The following is a 22,453-nucleotide window of genomic DNA, read 5'->3' on the forward strand; positions in this document are numbered from 1 at the left end:
TCCCATTTCACTCTCTCAAATCCTTCAGTTTCCATTCTCATCATATTTTATTTCACGCTGTTCCATTGTAGTAAATGAATATACTACTACTAATAATAATAATAATGATAATAATAATATGTTGTGGTGCCAAAAGCTTAAACTGCCTAGGCACCATACCTTTCAGCCATAGAATGAGGATTGATTCCTTCATTTGCAACTTACATTAGGCTTGGTTTTCTTCTTTTATATTTTTTATTTTTATTTATTTTATTTTATTTTCATAATTTCTTCCTGTACTAAAAATTCCTTACATTTCTTAATTTCTTGCCATTATGCTGATAATTCCTTGGTTTGAACTCCCACGTATACATCCTTTGTAGAGCTGCATCATGCAAAATTGACTGTTGCATCCAAAAATATTTGAAAAGACTGAGGGTAAGAGGAAACTTCATAGAAGTAAGTTATCAATTGTGACTCTTCAAGCTTTCCCAGAGAATATGTTTTAAATTTACACATCTGGTACATATGTGAGTTCGACAAGTTATGTCTCAAGAGAGGTAGACTGTTAAGGAGCCTTGCATTTTAACTGAGATGCCACGACAAGCAAACCATTCCTATGTTTGCTAAATTTAAACATTATATAAATTCTGTGGCTGCCATTAGAATTAAACAATGGGCGAATGCAGCAATTGTGGGAGAAAGGGTGTGCTATACATGTCAGGAATTTTGTTTGCTGTCCAGACATTTACTACCACTCCATCTGAAGATTTCACTGAACCTTTCAGCGGTATCCTGGAACTGGGTAGATAGTGCCACTTGCTCATTAGCTCATTAGCCCGAATGCAAGAAGACGTGCCTTGTTTAATCTCACAGAGAAGACTTTGACAATGCTGCAGTTTCAGTGCTTGGGAAGGGTCTGGATTTTGCACCTACAGTAGGGACCATTCGCATCTGAGATGTGATTAGTAGAATAGAGCAGGCTGTTTCGAAACTTCCTAAGGATTCTGCCAAAGAGATTAGGTGCGACATATTGCACATCTTGACTCGAGCTCTCTAAGAAGTTCGATTTTAACATCACCTCAACTGAAAGAGAATTGAGAGGAGACCAAGAAATTAGCTTACCTGATGACAAAGGAAATGCTACTGTGCTTCTCCCACGCACGGAATATTATAACAAGATGCACAAACTGCTCGATGATTCTGCATACCGTAAATTAAAAAGTGATCTGACAGGTAGGATACAAAGAGAGACTCTGCAACTCAGGAAGAGCTTGATTCCAGAGCAAGTCACTAAAGGTTTGCATCAACAGGCTGCAGTTCCTCCTGCACTCTATGGCCTACCCAGGATCCATAAGAATGGGGTGCCTCTCCATCCCATTGTTAAGTAGCATAGAAGCACCTACTTATTTTGTTGACAAACATCTGACATAACTATTGGGACAACTCGTAGGCAGGTGCGACTGTCATATTCAAAACTCTAAAGATTTTATTGGTCGCATGAAAGCTCTTAGGTTGCAATCATCAGATCTCTTAGCAAGTTTAAATGTTGTGTCTTCATTTACAAAGGTGCTGTTTCACAGGACTCTTTAGAGCTCATTATCAACAACTTTGAGGAGAACATAGTGGCATTATTTAAACATGTGCTTGCTCCAACATACTTCTTATTTCATGACCAATATTTTGAGCAAGTGGACAGTGTCACCATGGGAAGCCCTCTGTCTCCTGTGGTGGCCAATTATTTTATGGAGGACTTTGAAGAAATAGCACAACGTTCAGCTATTCTCAAACCCTCTTGTTTTCTGCAGTATGTGGATGATACATTTCTGGTGTGGCCACATGGACTTGATACTCTACCTACATTTCTTCAGCATTTAAATTTGCGCCATCCAAATATAAGCTTCACAGTGAAAGTGGAAAAAGATGGTACTTAACCCTTTTCTTGATGTTTTGGTATGTAGGAAAGCAGATGGAACCTTAAGACACAGCAGCTACTGAAGCCAATACATACAGATCTATATCTCCTGGCCACAAGATACCATCATCCTGTGCAAATGTAGTAGTACATTGCATATGTTAGTTCATGGAGCATGGAGTATCTGATCCTGAAAGCCTGTCAAGTGAAATACAAAATTTGAAGCAGTGTTCTGACAAAATGGTTCTTCTGAGAGACAGATACGTCATGCATTCAGGCCAAAGTGAGTTCAGTCTATGGAGCAAAATTAAAATACAAAGACATCCACCACTTTGGCATTTTTGCCCTATTTTGGTGCCAATGTCATCAAGAATTGGATGAGTCCTCGGAAGTTATGATATTAAGTGTGTTTTTCGACCGTCTGCAAAACTAAAGAACTTTCAGGAAATGTGGTGTGTACAAGATTCCCTCTCGCTGTGAGGCAGCATATATAACCCACACATGTTGCACAGTACAAGAATAATGCACTTAACATCAGCGTCATATACGCCTGTGTCAGCCGGTAAAGTCGGCTATTACGGAACATAGTCCGAATAAAGGATATCACGTGGTTTATGAAAAGACAGAAGTCTTATCCCTGGCATCATCTTTCTGGGATTGCATCATTAAGAATCTCATCAGCAAATATGCGGGATTCCAACTGAGCACAGCCTGGAACCCTGCCATTGGCTGCTATTAAATCCCGATGAGAAAATTAACATTTTGTTTTATATAACAGACTTGTCATGGCACTGGTCTATTATAGTTTTTTTAGTGAGGGATGTCTGGCCACACTGTTAGTAAACGTAGCGTACAGCGCATGCATAGGAGGGCCGCTCTGCGATTTTCAGCAGAGGGTGTTTTAGTATGGCACCATACAGCTGCAAATCATTGTGCATGCATGATTTCCGCACCTGCGCTGTCTTTGCGTGCATGTTCTATATGCAGGATGTCGATGTGCGGATACCGTCTGTTGTACCTAGCCACCAGCAAGGTTGAACCACCTGAAGATGCCGCACAGTTGCTCCGAGGAAATATTGTAGAATTTGCACAATGTCATCCAACAGCAAACCTGTGAAGACTTTACAATTTATCAGTTCTTTCTCCTCACTCATAGTCACATTCAGCATTGTCCCATGAAACAGCATTTGCAAATGATTTATATGGTTTGGCATACAAGGAAATAACGATCTCAGAATGACACTTTTTTTAAACAAGAAGAAAGAGAATAAAAGGTTTTACATTTTTTACACATGACCGCTACATTATTTGTAGTCATTGAATATGTTGTGACTAATGGAAATATTTAACAGACCAATGGATATTTTTAAGAAACCAGGACTCAAACCAAAATGTGCTGCCTTTTGCAAGCACTTACCTTAACCATTAGACTATCTAAAAAAATTGTTTCTGGAGGCATGCTCGGACAAGTTGATGCTAAAGGTAACTGCTTGCAAAAAGCAGAAAATCAGGGCTAAAATCCCAGTCTGTAACAAATTTTCATTAGTCATGACATAATCATTACATTGCAAATTCAACATTCCTGACCCACTGCCACTAATATCTTATTGTATCATTGCATTTATATTGGTGTCATTCCGGTCAACCATTCATTTCAGTGAATCTGATGTAACTGATCTGCTGTTATAAATGTTTGTTATAAGGAAGATGCCATATTCAGGACAAACCTAATTCCCTAACCAAAGAGAAAGAGAAAGCAATAGTCTCCGCTCTTTTACACATGTTATTGAACTATAATCTACAGAGTAGTTAGTTTTCCTGTTCAAACTGTAAAATTGTCCTTCATGAATTATTTAATGGAACAAACTATTGACAGGTTATAGAGTAGTTTTTTCCCAGGGAACTGAGCTCCATGTTAACCTTTTAGTTTATTATGGCTTTTGGCCCCTTTCTTCCATTATTTACAAACTTCTATAAAATATGATAAAACCTTTGTAAATAAGGGATACATGTTAAAACTCTCATGAAGTGCCCAGTATCTGTCATGTGATAAGACTGACTGTTTTCTTTTGGAATACAAGGGAGCCATATATTGTGATGCCACTAGGTCAACTGTGTTATTTAGAATTCCATTCTTCACTTTTTTGTTACTATTATGACATTTCCAGATTTTCACAGTCCGTATGGCAGGGCTTAAAAATGAAAAGCTGTTTCACGTCATTGTAATTTACCTTTATCAGCAAATCAGCTGCATCATATTCCACATTCTTAAAATAAGGATTTATTTTGATTTACTTTTAAGTGCAGCTGTACTAATTTTTGTGATAGTACAATTAATTTTATTCTTATTAACATTTTTGTGTTTTTTTAGGTGAGTGCAGCATTACAAGGTCAAACAGTACCTGTAACAGTGCGTCAGACATCACAGAGCCCAGTTCGCATCCAGGCAGCAACCAGTGGCACTGCTCCACTAGTAGCAGTTGCTGTGCAGCCTGCGAGTCAGGTGACACACACACAAGCAGCACCTGGCTCATCAAACGATACGGTGAGAAATTTTTATTAGTGTACGTCCTCTAACCATGCTAGTATCTCCAAAAACCAAAAAAGGCATTCTTTTGTGGAAGAAGGTTATATAGAAACTCAAATTACTGGTGGAGGGGACAAATAATAGAACAAGGGCATTTTCGTTTACATTTTGTCTACTCTGGGTCACTTTTCCTAAACTGCTCCCTGTTTCCTCTTTCTTTGTCTCCATTTTTTCCCTCATGAACTCATTTCTGTACTGTACGGTTCCCACCCTTGTGACTCTCACATTGCAAACTCACAATGTCACAGACTGGAGTTTGTCTATGACGTGTAGTTAGTTTCTTTAAATATATTTTTGCCTATACTTATTTTCTACTTGTGGCCGATTGCTTTCTTATGGGATATTAACATTAATTTACCCTCTAATCTCTAAAGTTTTTCATATTATATCTTCTCACATTCAACAACAAACACTGTTTTGAGCAGTAAGTGAAAATAGTTTCCGTAACGATGAAAGTTGTTCCATTATGAAATTGAACTTCCATACAGCATCTGATGAAATGTTAACACTTGTTAAAAGGTAGTACTTTTTATTTGATATATTTAATTATGTTCCTGCGAACAGTATTAGCTTTAAGTACTAATACATTGAAGGCGGAATCAGCATGTATTGATAGAGTTAAATGTGGTGTGATACTGCAGTGGGCCCTCATCCCTCGTTTGAACTGGAAAGTTGACAGACCTTGTCTGATGAAAGATGTATACATAGAAATAAATAAGCAAATACCATGGAACAAAATATAAGAAAATTTTGCCAAGTAACAATCACAGCTTCATTAAGATGTGTGGGATCGTCATTATAATAAATCAAAATTTCTTACTGTGAACAAGATGTGGTCTGGGCAAGGAAGGGACAGGGTGGGAGAGGAAGTTACTAGAGCATCTAGTCAGTGTCTTCCCAGTACGAGAGACCATGCTTGAGTGAGTTAATACAGTAATTAAATGTGTAAAGGAAAGAATATGTTCACCATGTAGTGGAGATGCTGAGTTTTCGGCCAACAAGGACTTCATCGAAAACAGTCAATGCACACACACACACACACACACACACACACACACACACACACACACACACACACACACACACACACACACACTCGAGACCGCAGTCTGTGGCTGTTGAAGCCAGAGTCTGGCTTCAACGGCAAGAGACTGTGGCCAAGTGTGTGTGTGTGTGTGTGTGTGTGTGTGTGTGTGTGGGTGTGTGTGGGTGTGTGTGCGTGCGTGCATGCGTATGTTGACTATTTGTGCCTATCTACAACTCAGCATATCTGCTACGTGGTAAGTAGCAACTATCCTTCTCACAATATTGTTACGTTCCATCCTGGATTGTCCATTGTTAGAGAAAACATTCAGTGATTTGACAATCTGATTGTTGCAGTTTATGAAGTGAAAAATGTTTTAAAACCTGTTTGTAAATCTGACCGAGCCACATTGTTCAATCCAAGATTTGCTTGTAATATCGTTTTGAATAGTTGTTGTCGAAAGATATCAGCCATCAAAGTGTTTTGTGATTTAATGGCAACAGTTAGCCCCATTCATAAGGAGGCTGTATACTGCTCAAGCAGCCACAAAGAAGATATGTTGTTAACACTGTTTACAATTGAGCATTGTGTGGTATTGACCAATGATATGAGTAATTTAGTGGAAAATGAAGAGAAATAGAATACCTGCCAAAATGGCTAGTGATATGCTCACATAACCACAGACTTCTGCACACTGAAGAAATTCCAGATAAAGGAGCAAATAATATAGTTTTATAATGAAAATAGCATATCAAAAACTAACTTAACTAAATGCTCCACACTTCAACTCTTCAAGTCAAAATAATATTGTCACAATTTTGCTGTCTTTTTGTGAAAGCAGTAGAACATTCAAGAATTGATCAATATGTTTATGAAAGTGATCACAGCTATTTACCATGTTATCATATTTTCATGTATTGTTAGGAATATATGCTCAGAAGATGGAATGAAATGGTTGGAGGATATGGGAAATATTTTGAAGTTTTTACCCCGAGAATAGATCTGTAAACGTTGTCTTAAAAATACTGCATTTTTTTTTTTGTTAAAATGTAAACTGTTTTCAAATACAGCTTTCAAATAATATTTTCAGAAATAAATGATAATTAACAAACTCTTTCAAAAGCTGTAATACTTTTTTTGTTTGCACAGTTCCCTCCTTTTCTATATAGTTTTATGAGAAGTTCTTAACATTGTGTTACATCAAACCCTTCACCAGCCCTAGAACAGTTAACAATAAGTAATGCTAATGTGCTATTGAACACACATTCAAATGTCTGTTGTGTTTCTAATAACTCATACAAATCTAAAGAGAATAAAAGTTCCGTTATCATTTAGGATCTCTCTCTCTCTCTCTCTCAAACACACACACACACACACACACACACACACACACACACACACACACACACACACACACACCCTCTGCACCCTCTGTCTGTGCATGCTTCTTTTGTTTGTGTTCTTATGTGTGTCTTTGGGGGGGGGGGGGGGGGGGTTGCCACCCTTTTAATCATTCACTTAACATTTTACCTGCAAATATTGTGGGTTCAGTGTAGAGCAACATTTCTCCAGAAAAATAAGTTATTCTAATGTTCTGTCACTTTGTACAGCAACTTCTGCAATGTGTTTGTTGTCATTTAATACAGGTAAGAGTCTTGCATTGTTTCTTTGGGAAGAAATTTGCCATCAATAGTTATAACAATTATGACAAAAAAAAAGTAAAGTTGCTACTCACTATGTAGTGGAGACAATGAGTCGCAGGTAGGCACAATAAAAAGACTGTCAAACAAAGCTTCTGGCCAAACAGGCCTTTATCAGAACTAGACAAAAAACACACACACACAACCAATGTCTGTGGCTACAAAGGCTGGACGCTGCTTGTGAAAAATGAAGATGAAGAAAGGTGGAATACTTCCAGAAAAGGCTACTGATATACTCACATGACAACAGACAATTCCAGACTTGCCTTGGCAGCCAGAAACTATTATTGTGTGTGTGTGTGTGTGTGTGTGTGTGTGTGTGTGTGTGAGAGAGAGAGTGAGTGTGTGAGAGAGAGAGAGAGAGAGAGAGAGAGAGAGAGAGAGAGAGAGAGAGAGAGAGAGAGCCTCATTTATGAGTGTGTGTCTACGCATGTGTTGTCTAATTCTGCTGAAGGCCTATTTGGGCAGAAGCTTTGTTTGATGGTCTTTTTGTTGTGCCTATCTGCGACTTAGCATCTCCCCTGTGTGGTGAGTAGCAACTATCCTTTTCATAATATTGTCCTTATTCCACCTTGGTTTTTCAATGTTTGGTTGTATCTATTATTTTTTATATACATCAAAATCAGTGCCATTTTACTTAATTTGTAACAGTGACTCAGTGTCAAAGGATATTTCATAACACATGTGGAACATATTGCAAGAAAACAAAACAAGCTGTTAAAACTTATACTTTCCAATTCAGCATATCAGTTAATAACAATGATAATAGCACAATCAAGCAGACCTCAATATATGCATTTCCAGGGATTAGATACTCCAACATCGTTCAGTATATATGAAATTCAGTTCAGTACACGTAACAGGAATAGGAGTTTGTCAGGAAAAAAGGTTTCAACCTTATGTAAAAGGCAGCATAGGCTTCAGCTCTTTTGGAAATCTGTTAACAGTATTGAGGATTCTGCCAACAGGTAGTTAAGGATTTGTTCACAACACCCAGATCATTTCCTGTGTCATGTGCTCACTCAGTGGATGCTGATGTTTCTTTTAAACAAGTTCACTTTGTAAACTACGAATCTAATAATTAAAAAGAGATATGTGATGTAGTATAAAGATCCACAGAATGTTAAATAATGGCCTTCCGTAGCTTTGTGTATAAATAATACGTTATGGTAAAACGACTCACTTTTGAGCTGTAATACTATTTCTCTTTGAACTGAGTTCCTCCAAAATCTTATATCTTTTGATATCAAGGAATGAAAGTATCTGAAGCAAACAAATTGTAATTACAATAAGTGTTTATATATGTTGACGTTCATACATTTTCGTACAGATTTGTGGTAGTGGATTTCTGGGTTTGAGTCTTCAATTTTGACTCGAACATTTCATATGAGCCAAGATCTATTAGTTCATTTATCTCACCATAACCACTTTTGTTACAGTATGCATAATACAGCATAAATATAGCACAACAATTAATTACATACAAAGTGAGAAATTTTCAACAAGTACATGTTCACTTGGTTTCAGATAGTAGTGCACCATTTAGGCAGTCCAGTTTGTTGTCTCACTGTCATAGAACACATTGCAGAAACCACCTGCAAAACCCTAGTCTGTGTTTTTAGTCCACCACAGGATTCATGTTTTGGACAGGGTGGAAAGTAAATGGATGATAGCCGTCATCCATCAAAACCACCCAGACTAACCGATGAGTTGTCAGAGGTGCTCCTTCGAAACGGAACAGTCTCTTCAAATACAACATCCCGTGTTTGAAGTCTTCCAGCATGACTAATGAGCCTGTTTCGCCAAGTCGCCAGTAAATTACTGTAAACGTTTGCAGGTGTGGGTGGCGACACAGAAACCATATCTCGTTGTCCTTTAAACGAATACTGTGTTGTCATGCTTACTGTATGACTAAATCACAGGTGGCGTGTGTGCTCCAAAGTGAAGCTTGTGTGTGAACATCTCTGACATGAGGTGGAGACAAACAGCCATGCAGTATGGCCGGGCAGTTAGAGGTGCCATGCACAGATTGTGCGGCCCCTCCTGCCAGAGGTTCGAGGGCATGGTGTGTGTGTGTGTGTGTGTGTGTGTGTGTGTGTGTGTGTGTGTGAGAGAGAGAGAGAGAGAGAGAGAGAGAGAGAGAGAGAGAGAGAGATAGTCTAGGGACCAAAGATCTTAGCAGTTTGGTCCCTTAGGAATTCACACACATTTGGAGACAAACAGCAAGACCTATTCAACATGTGTACGTACCACGTTGGGGCAGTGACAGGGCGAGAGATATTTATGTGTGTGAACCGACAACCATAGTGCTGCCTGTCAACTGACGAACGGCAACAGTGCAATCTCATGCCAATCGGAGCATGTGGTGACAAGTTTCCGGAGTTTAAAAATGGTGTGTCATTGATCTGCACAACATTAGTGATTTCGGTTCCTACTGGCAGCTACCCAGGGTTAAAACTTCGTGACACAATTTTTCTCCACCCTGTATTTAGGTACTATAATGAATTTCTAATACACTAAAGTTCTCCATCATTTCCAATGCAGGTGTTATCATAGACGAATTGCAAAATATGTTAATTTAACCATGGAAAACCCAGTATGGAATACCTAACATATTACAAAAATGGGAACATGGGAATGTTAAACAGTAGGAACTTCAGGTAGGAAGATAACCCAACAGTGGTTGGCACCACATTGTGCTGGTTATTGTACCCCCACTGAAAGAATTCTGGCTCTCATAGACCAATATCTCCACCCAATTGTGCATAATCTTGCCTCCCACATCAAAGACACCAACCACTTCCTTCACTGACTCTCCCCACCATCCCCACCCCTTTACCTCCTGGATCTCTACTTGTCACTGTTGACGCCACCTCCCATTCAACAACTTCTGTCATGCCCACATTCTTACCGCTATTGAACACTACCTATCCCAATGTCGTTCAGACCCCAAACCCATTACCTCATTCCTCAAAAAATGGTTCAAATGGCTCTGAGCACTATGGGACTCAACTTCTGAGGTCATTAGTCCCCTAGAACTTAGAACTAGTTAAACCTAACTAACCTAAGGACATCACACACATCCATGCCCGAGGCAGGATTCGAACCTGCGACCGAAGCGGTCTCGCGGTTCGAGACTGCAGCGCCAGAACCGCACGGCCACTTCGGCCGTCTTTACCTCATTCCTCATACACCTTACTAACTTCATTCTAACCCACTACTTCTCGCTTGAAGGGAAAGTATATAAACAAATCTGTCACAGTTACGGGCACCCGTATGACAGTCTCCTGTACCAACCCTTTTATGAGCCATCTAGAGGAGACCTTCCTCTGGTCTGGTTTGGGTTCACTGGTGATATCTTCATGATCTGGACTCAGAGCCAAGACACCCTATGTTTGTTCCTTCGCAGCCTCTTCACGTGGTCCTTCTCAACCCACTTTCCACCTTCCTAGATGTTGACCTCCTCCTCTCTGATAGCTCTATCCACACCTCTGTCCACATTAAACCCAACAACCACCAACGGTACCAGATTTCCGACAGCTACCATCCCTTTCTCAACAAAAAATCCCTCCTATACAGACTGGTCACCTGGAAACGGCGTTCTGCAGTGCCAAGACTCCCTCGCTCAGAATGCCGAGTGTCTCATCCAGGCCTTCACAGACAGGCAATATCCGCCAGACCTAGTTCACAAACTGATCTCCCATACCATTTCCCTTCTCACCCCAAATCTTCCCACTGCCCCCAAGAATCAGCCAAAAGGAGTGTCCCCTTCATCACCCAGTACTGAGGAACTGAACCACATCCTTCGCCAGGGCTATGATTACCTACCATCATGCCCTGAAATGAGGAACATAGTACCAGACACTTCCCACCCTTCTAAAGTGGTGTTCCGTTGCCCACCCAAGCTCCACAACATTGTAGTCCATCCCTATGCCACTCCCAATCCCAAACCCTTGCCGTAAGGATCATATCTCTGGGAGACCCAGGTGCAAGACACATCATTTCCTATTCCAGTCCTGTCACAGATTTATCCTACTCCATTAGAAGCTGGGGTAACTGTGAAAGCAGCCATGTCATTTACCAGTTCTGCTGCAATCATTGCACAGCTTTTTATACTGATATGACTACCAACTAGCTGTCCACCAGGATGAATGGCCACTACCAAACTGTGGCCAAAAGCAAAGTAGACCACCCTGTGGCACAACACGCAGCTGAACGTACTTCATTTTAATGGCTGCTTCACTGCCCGAACCATGTGGATCCTTTCGTCCACCACAAGCATTTTCTGAACTGCGGAGATAAGAGTTTTCCATACAACACATTCTCTGCTCCCATAATTATCCATGCTTCAATTAATACTAAAATACTGTCCCCACACCCTCCACCCAACAGTTTCCACCCCCTGTCATATCATCTTCTCCCCATTCTTGTTTCCCACTGTGTTTATGTACATTTGCCAATGCACCCACTCATCTTTCCCCAGTCCTCTCCTTTTTTCCCAAACTCTCCGCACCACCTCCTCATGACACTGTGACTGTTGGCATTCCGAGATGCTGGTGTTGGTGGTCATGTGTGCCTGAGGTGTGCTTGCTTGTGTGTATGTTTCTATTTTGCTGATGAAGGCTGTGGCCGAAAACTTTATGTAAGTGTCTGCCTGTAACTTAACTTGTCTTCTTTCGAAACATGGGAATATACGTATGCAGCTCATCTTTTCAGTTTCTAATACATTATACTGTTATTTTTCAACCTGAACCTGGCTGAAGTATTTTTATCAATGAATCTGTCAGTAGATGCATTCCTACATATCCATTTTCATAATATGTAAGTTGTTTTGTTCTACTTCCGTACCAGATGATGAGTGTAACCAAAACCGGTAGTACAAGGAAAGCACCAAATACAGCTTTGTGCTATGAATTTTGTGAACAATAAGGAAGTCTGTTTTTACATCATTGCCAAAATTGATTATTAAACAAAGAAAAAATACATCACTGTTCATTTTTACTACAGATTTATTAATTTCATCAATAAATTTGTATGTCATTATGTACTCAAAAGTTGCATTTTTAAGGGACAACCTTATATGTATTTTTGATAGTCTAGCTCCTACAGCCTAATTTAAAATTTATTGGCATCTGATATTTAAGGTCTGCAGGCAACCAACAAATTACTCCACCTACAAAAATCTGAAATTCACATGAAGTATAGAACTAAACTTGTTAAAAATCTAATCTTACTGGTAATTTTAATTATGACCAGAGATAAGTTGATGTTTTTGAAACAGATGAAATGTTCTCAGCCAGAAAACAGTTTCAAACTTACCACATCCTATTTTAAAAGCTGTTGAACTCATTCAAATATACTGTGTTCCCATTGATTACGAAACTGCAGTTGACCTCTTTATATGTACATTATTTTTCAACTTGAACCTGACTTGTATTTTTGTCTCTTAATGTGGCTGCCACTTCTCAACTAGGAATCATTTCCTCTGTTTCCATTTTTGTAATAGGAAAGGTATTTTTGTTTGAGTTTTGTACCAGATGGTGATGTCCTTTTTTATCAATAAATGTAGATCCTTCATTTATCTGCATGTTGCTCAAACTCTGTTTTTCACTTTATTTTTCATTTCAGAAGGAGCTTTTAGATGCAAATATCATATACACTCTACAGTTATTATCTCTGTGGACAAATAGTATTAAAGGCATCATACATCCAACACAAATTTTTCAGTGATAACATGATACATCCCCACTATAGTTGGATTTCATCCGCACTAAAGTTGCATATAAATTAGTTGGTATTTGGCAGCGAGCGGGCTGGACTGCTCCCACGATACACCAGTGGGAGCCTGGCATTTTCCACTTTTTGTGTTGGCACACTTCTGCGTAACAATGCACTGTGCCTGCCACTTCTCAACTAGGAATCATTTCTGTATGCAAAAATTTCACCTATTTTAGGTGAAAATCCTAACTTAGGCCCAAATTAAACAGAATTTTCATATGCTCAGAAACACTATAGAAATTATGCCACATGTGAATTACAGAATTTTTTATGATTCTAGTAAGAGATGGAAAAATTATCCTTCAATTTGTTACAAATTTGAGGGAGGGGCGGTGCATTTTCCTAAGCGTATAGACACCAAACACCATGTGATGCAAAACTTTAGAAAGATCGTTTATAAAGCAAGGTATTTTGATAATCAGTGAGAATAAAGCATATTTGAATGAATTCAACAATTTTCCCAATATGAAATTGTAAACTGAAACTGTTTCCTGGCTGAGAAAATTTCACATGTTTCAAATATCAACTTATCTCTGGTTCCAATTAAAATCAACCATAAGAACAGATTTTTGACGTGTTTAGAGACACTAGGAAGATCCATACGTCATGTGAATTTCAGTTTTTTGCGAGGGGGGTTGGGGGGGGGGGGGGGGAGGAGTAATCAGCCGGTTACCTGCAGACAATACTTGTCACTGCCTCGCCTGCATAAGACCTTAAATATGAGATGTGAATTAATTTTAAATTAGGCTATACAGGATAGATCATCAAAAACAAACAGAAAGGGTGTGCCATAAAGAACACAACTTTTGAGTGTATAATAACATATTTATTCATTGAAAGTAAGTACTTTACATGTTTTGCAGTGTATTCTACCTGTGGTTATGTATTACATATGATATTATTCAAACGTCTTCCACGACTCTGCAGTCACACTGTCACTCTTTCAATGAAATTTTCCCTAACTTCTCAGCATATTTGCATCTCTAGTTCTGAAATTATCTGATGAATTTCAAATACTCTCACAAGCAGAAATCATATAGTATCAAATTAACAAGATCTGGGTGACCAATACATGTCACTGATGCAAAAAATCACCCAGTGAGTGAATGTGTCTCATAGCCCAGCCAGGGAACGTCTCTCATAACAAGTAAATTGTGGCAATTGATGTGTGTCACAGATTGCTCCACCTAGTTGAACTAAATGTCTTCAGTATTCACACTATGCATTTCAGGTCACAAAAACTCTCTTAACATATTCGGTAGTGTGCACCACCCCCTGTTAATGCATTTTTGGCACCACTTCCAAGAAGTACAGTCAAGTTTGGCCTCGGCCCAAATGCCAACAGCACACAGTCACTCTTTTCTGTACCCCAAATGCAATTTAGTTTGTTCATGAAGCCATTCAGAACAAAGAATATTTCATCAGTGAACATTATTTTCTGGATGAAATTGCTGTCCATTCTTCATTTCACAAACACCCAATGGCAAATGCCCACCATTTTTTGTGATTATTTTGCTTCAGTTCTTGTGTCAGTTGAATTGTATAGACCCAAAGGTTTAGATTTTCTTTCAGAATTCATTACGTCCTGGTTCTGGCAATATCCAACTGCTGTGAACATCGGAGAACAGATTTCACCAGACTTACAGCAGCACTATCACTTACAGTGATGGTGCTTTCCACAGAACAGCCAACAGGACACCCCAAGGGTGTAATGGCTGCAACCGAACTGTTTTTCTCAAATTTAGCAATCAGTCGCATCACAGTCAACTTATTCGGTGCATTATGTTGACCAAAAATTCCATGGAGTTTGCAAACAGACTTTGCACAACACTGACCACATTTTAATAAGTTTTCACATACTGTCCATCACAAAATGCTGGATCAGTAACCACAAAGAAATTGGATGAAAATAATGAAACATGTAGTGCTGCCAGCTTACTCAGAGATGAAAGGCATTTCATAAGCTGTATTCTTTATAGGACACCCCCTCATATACGTCCAGTGCTTGCCCTTCAATTTGACATTGCTTTGGACTTACATGTCAATCTTATCACACTTTTTATTCAAGTAACTCCTTACTTAGTCATATAAGCATGGGTGAACATTCGGGTGTGCCCTCCTGTTATGTCGCTCTGCAGCTGTAAGCCTGGTAAAATCTATTCTCCAATGTTCACAACAGCTGGATATTCCCAGAACCAGGATGCATTTACCAATAAACATCAATCAATCAAACAAATCTCTCTCCTGGAGAATTTTACATGTTTCCATGTCCAGCAGTTTTTTTAATCACAAACTTTTAAATTCATCTCTAATGAGCTTGTTGCCTAAATAATGTTAAACCCTACTCTTGTTTTCTTTCCTTCTTTTAACTTTGTAAATGACACTGACTATTTCCTAGTGAACCACATGTCTCAAGCAACCACATACTATTAGTGATCAATCAGTTTTCCTTTTTAAAGTTACAACCATAGCTCACAGGTTTACTGAAAATCTCCTTCCATTGCTCAGTAGCCCTTTATTTTTAATATCTTTTGAATTTACAATACTAACCTAAGAATTCACATTCCTCTGTGATGTAGTTGTGAGGTCTTACATGTGTGCAGGTGTGCGCGTGCCCACACACACACACACACACACACACACACACACACGCACACACACGCACACGGTGTTTGACACTGTAATCTAACATTATGCTTTTGTTCCAGGTCCAGTGAAATATGGAAATGAATCAGAAAGAAGAGACTGTTGATATAAGTATCAATTTGTGTATAATATCAGTAATTTAATTTTTCAATAATTTGTTCCCTCCCATATCCAGTTTGTACAATGTGTATTTTAATACTGATGTTGGCTTATCGTTTTAGCCATAGCATTTAGTTGTAAAAGGTGTACCATAACATAAATGTCGATGTCAAATCGTGCAATGAGTAAATCGCAGTATAACACAACTGGATGAGTGTACCATTTCAGTTTACTGTGAGTCACAGGCCTACAGCATAAAGAAGTGTTCTGCTTAAACTGATTCACACATCTTATTTTCAAGGACAGACTCTTTTCCGATGTTTGAAACTCAAACGGAAGAACTTGAATGTTCAGTTAGAGATTTGTACTTAAGAGAATTCTTGAAATAACCACCCATGAATCGTATTTAGTTCCAAGAAAAGTTTTTTCGGTAATATTAGTAATTATACAAGTTACTTGGAATTCATGGACATCCTCACCTATCCTGCTTCAAGTATCATTTAAATTAGCATCCATCTGTAAACAACTTTTAGCGAAATACCTACAGTGTTAAGTTGCAGTTCTTGATAAATTAAAAATATATATATAATGAATGAAAACATATACATGTATGGAACTCCATGAAATATTTATGTACTGGTGCATGCTGGCAAAGATTTTTTTTCTTCATAACCTGTAGATGATTCTTCTTGTGTCAACAAATAGTGTTTAATGCACTACATACATGTTAGAGATAGGAAAAAATGGCTTCCTGAAGTTAACATTCACAGATGGACTAGTAATGTAGGTCTAAATAACCATTTCCTCTGTTTTTAATGTACTTCATAACTTTCATTTTGTATTGTATTTTCACTGTATTTCATACTATATTATTTTAATCTTGTTTGTTACAATGCTTTTTAATGGTCACAGTTGTAACAATTTAGTATGATCTGTCCTTGAAAAGAATAGAATGTGGAGAAGAGAAAGATGATACATGCAAATTTTAACCAACACAGTTTTAATAACAACAGACACTCCAGGCTAGGCACGTTTGTGAAACAAATAATTGTCATGTTTGTATGTGATAAAATAAATGTAACTGTCAAGTTTATATTTAAGTGAGTGTAACTAAATGGATGTCTGAAGACTGTAAGTGGAAGACTTGTTGTATCTTTCATAAAATCGTGTAAATTACAGTGATCTGAATTTGTACATAAAATGAGTTTGTATTTCTGTGAAGATCCAAATCCCATCTGTTTCTTTTCCTTTGTTCCTCCTCTATATAAGACCTTTACAGGGGTGGTGGTGGGAGGGGAGAGGAAAGGGGAGAGTGAGATGAAATACCCATAACCTCTCCCTGTAATATAGACTGTGAGGCAACAATTATATTTATCTTGTCATCATGTGGGCACTGCACAAAAAGCCTACAGCCCATATTAACAAAAAAATTAGGGGGAAGAAACATGGAGCCACAAAATTTTGTGTTGGTAGAAAGGAGTGCCGTGAACAACATACTAAAAATCCTGACCAATGAGGCGTGAGCATTAGGGAGGGGGGCCACATCCAGAGATCACTTTTTTATGTTTTTCTTTAATAACTCAAAAACAGTGACTTCTGTCAAGAATATCTTCCGGTGCCAAATCAAACTGCATTAAATATAGTACAAAAAAAACCTCATTCATTTTTTCTAGAGGACTAATAGTTTCCGTGTTTCAGGGGTTGGAAAAATCGCAGATTGTTCTAATAATATAAAATGAAGGTCTATCTTTAAGTGAAGTGGGTTAAAAACAAATATTAAACATGTGTACCATGTCTAAGTGTAGCAGATCTGAAGGTGTAACAAGGTATGTGTGCATTGGCGGTGTGGGGTGGGAGGTGGGGGGGGGGGGGGGGGGTTGGTAAGGTAAAAGTACAAGGGAAGAAGACATGTCACCTGATTGTGGTCATGTGCTTCCCTCCTTTTTTCTGCAAACTGAAGAGTGAGGAGATGATTCCACACCTGTTCTACCCTATTACATCACAAGAAGCAACTACAGAGTGTTTTACAATGTTATACCAGCCCTCCACATCATGCCTGATGAATCACTGGCAACACAGTACGCAAATATGCCTGGGACAGGGCATTTATTTTCCACAAATTGTGTTAACACTATACGGAATGCCGATATATTTTTATAATAATACGAATGCAAGTAACACATATGGACAGAATTTATTTAAATAACTGCACACTGTTCTACATAGCTAGAGGGGAAATTGTTTCTCACTCAACCTGTTTGACAGCTGTGGGATTCTTTCAGAAAAGACAACATCCCCCACCTCAAGCTGCTTTTGAGTTTGCATACAGGATTCTCAGCAATTCCTGTCCATTTCTCTTACACGAATATGCAAAATAACTTCAGTGGGCATGTGTTTATATAATGGAGTTATTTTCAATTTATTAAATGAGTGCTTATTTGCAGTTGTTAAGTGAGCTGTTATATAAAAATGCTCAACAGCTGGAGCTGTCAACTGCCTACTACACTGGAGTGCCTCTCCCAAGTGTAACATACAGTCAAAATGTATTCGACGTTGATGATGTGCTTTGATGTGAAACACATTCCTGTAAGCAATGGCTGAGTAGTGTTTAATTTTAAGTGTGATGTCGTCAGTGACCTAGGTAGTTTTGTTGCGAAAGGGATTGGAATGGTAAATGTAGCACCTTGCTGCCTTCTATCGTTGACAGCGTGTTGTGAAACAATGTAACTTGTGTTGTAGTCATTTGGAGATTAATTAACAAATGCTTGGAAAATTACTGCATTTTTTCACCATTAATTGTGTTGCTGGTAAACTACCTAAATCACTTCCATTGAGGAACTGCTGGCATTTGTAGAGTGGAGCCACTTACCGCACATCCACAGTATATCTTCCAAAGTGAGCATGAATCTATCTAAGAGAATAGGACAGATCATGTTCAAGTCTGATCAGTAAGCTGCTGTAATGTTTTGCTTGACTTGCTTCTGTTGCAAGGGAAAAAATTTAAATACCCGGCCCTCTTCAGATGTTATAAGAGCTGAGACTATATGCATTTGAGACACCTCATGCAGTGAAAATATTCCCTCCTGTGACAGTGGAGATAATGAAATCGTCATTGTTGAATATGATTTGACAACTTGTTACACTTGGGAGAGGCTCTTCAGTGTGGTAGGCAGCTGACAGCTCCAGCTGTTGAGCGTTTTTACACAACAGCACACCTAAGAACAGCAAATATATACTCACTGAATAAACAAAATAAGTCTAGTATATAAGCCCGAGCTCAGTAAAGTTACGTTTTATACCCATGTAAGAGAGCTGAACAAGAAATGCTGGGGGGATACAGTCTGTCTGTAAATAGAAAAGCAAGTAGTGCCCTTGGTGCAGGAGATATCTAGCCGAGAAAAACATTATAGTTGCTGCACAGGATGACTAAAAACTAATTTCCCCTCTAGCAGTGTAGAACGGTGGGCAAAGATATGCATTGATTCTGTCCATATACATTTCTTGCATTAGCATCATTACTGACTCTTATATGCTTTCCACATAGTATTAACATACTTCATGGAAACTACACACCCCCCCTCATGCATGTCTGTGCGCTGGCCAATGATTCATAAGGCACGATACGGAGAGTCGTTATAACTTGGTGAAACACCCTGTAGGTACTTCTTGTAATATAGCACTGTATGTGAGTGGGGAATCATCTGCTCGCTCTTCAGTTTCCTGACATATGGAGGAGGAAAGTTCATGACCATAATCGAGCAACCTACCTTCCCTCTCACTTCTACCCATCCCCCCCCCCCCCCCTTCTAACCTGTCACACTCCCAGAACACAATTTATACTTTAATCTACTGCATTTTGATACAATACTCACATTCAGGTTTTTTTTTAAGTAAACATTGGTTTAATACTGTTAAAACAATATTTTTAACAATCTGTGATGTTTCCATCACCTGCAACATGGAAACTATTAGTCCTATAGAAAAAATGAATAGGGTTTCTTTTTATTAAATTTAATGTAGTTAATTTTTTTACTGGGAAACGTATTTGCTTGAAGCAACATTTTTCCAGAATGAGATTTTCACTCTTTAGCGGAGTGTGCGCTGATATGAAACTTCCTGGCAGATTAAAACTGTGTGCCCGACCGAGACTCGAACTCGGGACCTTTGCCTTTCGCAGGCAAGTGCTCTACCATCTGAGCTACCGAAGCATGACTCACGCCCAGTACTCACAGCTTTACTTCTGCCAGTACCTCGTCTCCTACCTTCCAAACTTTACAGAAGCTCTTCTGCGAACCTTGCAGAACTAGCACTCCTGAAAGGATGGATATTGCGGAGACATGGCTTAGCCACAGCCTGGGGGATGTTTCCAGAATGAGATGCAGAGTGAAAATCTCATTCTGGAAACATCCCCCAGGCTGTGGCTAAGCCATGTCTCCGCAATATCCATTCTTTCAGGAGTGCTAGTTCTGCAAGGTTCGCAGAAGAGCTTCTGTAAAGTTTGGTAGGTAGGAGACGAGGTACTGGCAGAAGTAAAGCTGTGAGTACCGGGCGTGAGTCGTGCTTCGGTAGCTCAGATGGTAGAGCACTTGCCCGCGAAAGGCAAAGGTCCCGATTTCGAGTCTCGGTCGGGCACACAGTTTTAATCTGCCAGGAAGTTTCAACATTTTTCCAGTTATTCCTGAGGAACATAACAAAGTGACCTTAACATGCTAACCCCAACCCAGTGCTCACACCCTATCAGTCAGGATTTTTAGTATGTTGTTTGTGGCACTCCATGGCACCACAGTACAAAAATTTGCAACAATATAAATTTTTTCCCCTAATCAACCTTTTTTTAGCTTCGTTGACTGGGCTAATAATTCTACTGCAATAATGGTGGTCTGTGGAATATCCAGAGTTGTTAGTAAGGGAACATGCTACAACTTGTGTGCAGTGGATATTGTGCAGGCCAGTGGGAAGTTTTAGGTCGGTGATTCTAAGCCAAAAGTCTTAAATACAGGTCATATCATTCCCTCTAATGGAACCTTCTCCACGAGAAATTCGCAGAAGATACGGTTAAGAATAAATCTGACTGTAACTTTCAACAAACAACAAATAAACCCTCATCTGCATCATAACAGAAAAAAAATGAAAATTTATAATTGACAATACATTTACAAGACAGTGTATTCATCTGTTATACCACGGTGATAAGTTTGTGGGGAGTGCAGGCATGACTACTAAAAATTTGCTACAGCTAGAGAACAGGACACATATGCAGAAAGTAACATGTATAGTTTATGTTTCATTTCAAAAAGGTATAAACTAAACACAAGAAATACTAATAGAGTGGGATAAATTGTGGAAATACAACGTCTGAAATGGAGCTTCTATATATTATGAGTTAAAAAGAAAAGTCAGTCCATAATAGATACATAAATTCATACTAATATGCCAAAAATTATCTTCTGAAGCAAAAATTTTTAAATACTCATAATCTGTCTGTCCGTGTCAATGTAAATTTTGCTATGTTCAAAGTACCAAATATGCCAAGCACTGTTCACAAAGATAACAGCATGTGGATACTGTTCTTTTAAAAGCCTTTTGATCATGACAATGGAGCAAATAACAGTGCCTATTCATATCCAGTGAGTGGAAACAATTAGACCAACAAAACAGAATGGAAGAATGTAATGGTACCAACTGCAGACTGAAAGTGACCTGTTCTTTATTCCCATAGCTTGCACCACCATCACAAGTGGTTCTCTTCCCCATTCACATTCTCTGCCAAGTCTGTTCACTTGTCCATATTCAATCTGCTAATAACAGGAACAGCAAAGAAACAAACACATCGTATATACTATATAGTTCAGGTGTCAAGTCATTGATAGACTTTTAAAAAAGGCTGAATATATTGAAGTTGTTTTCAGGCAATGCCCTTCTGCAGAGGTAAGCACTAAATATGTAAAGACACACATACACTTGAACAGCTATATTGTCCAGACTGACTACATTGTACAACCATTGCAGCCGGATTGAGTGATAAGAGTGCGGGGATAAAACAAATGAGGAGGGTTGATGGCTGGGAGGGAGAGGCATAGGATAGGAATGTAGTAAAAGTAAGATTGCTCTGGCATAGGCAGCAGAAGCTGCAGGTAATAAAAATTGATGGGGAGGGGTGAACTGGGAGGGGGAGATACAATGGATGAGAGAGGGACTTGGAGAGGAGTATGTGAATGGGGAATGAATGAAAAGGGGGTGGGCAGGGGTGTGAGAGGCACTGGTACAGGGGTGGGCACCAGTATAAAACATTGGCCAGCGGACATTGAAGTCAGGAGGATTGTAGGATAGAAGTGCATGTTGTAAAGATAATTCCCATCTATGGAGTGCAGAGAAACTGGTATTGGGCAGAAGGGAACCAGTTGCTACAGGTTGTGAAGCAACCACTGAACTTGAGTATTTTGTGTTACAACAGCATGTTCCACCGTTGGGTAGCTGACTCTGCTTTTGATCACTGTTAAGAAGTGGCCATCTATTCAAGTGGATAGCTGGTTGGTGATTATGCTTACTCAAAAGGCTATGAAAAGATTTTGAGTAGAGGTGGTATATGATTATTTTTGTGGGTGACTCTGCCTCTCATGTAATAGGAGCAGTGGAAAAAATGTCCGTACCGGAGCACAAAAAAGGCGCACGTGCTCCTGTTTAAAAGACTGACTGAAAAGTGGGGCACCAGCTGCCCCACTCTA

At 39.1% G+C, this 22,453-nt stretch overlaps 1 protein-coding gene across 4 annotated transcripts in view; it reads left to right on the forward strand.

Annotated features, from left to right (window-relative positions):
- The window catches only part of LOC126356979 (helicase domino-like), a 379,868-nt gene extending 362,939 nt beyond the window's left edge, over positions 1-16,929 (forward strand). For all 4 annotated transcript variants that reach the window (XM_050007413.1, XM_050007415.1, XM_050007414.1 and 1 more), the window contains 2 exons: positions 4,266-4,439; positions 15,692-16,929. In XM_050007413.1, the coding sequence (XP_049863370.1) occupies positions 4,266-4,439; positions 15,692-15,700 (183 nt within the window). In that variant the 3' untranslated portion in view covers positions 15,701-16,929. The remainder of the gene's footprint in view (positions 1-4,265; positions 4,440-15,691) is intronic.
- The last annotated feature ends 5,524 nt before the right edge of the window (positions 16,930-22,453 follow it).

Source organism: Schistocerca gregaria, chromosome 1 (assembly GCF_023897955.1).
Source record: "Schistocerca gregaria isolate iqSchGreg1 chromosome 1, iqSchGreg1.2, whole genome shotgun sequence".
Lineage (NCBI taxonomy): Eukaryota > Metazoa > Arthropoda > Insecta > Orthoptera > Acrididae > Schistocerca > Schistocerca gregaria.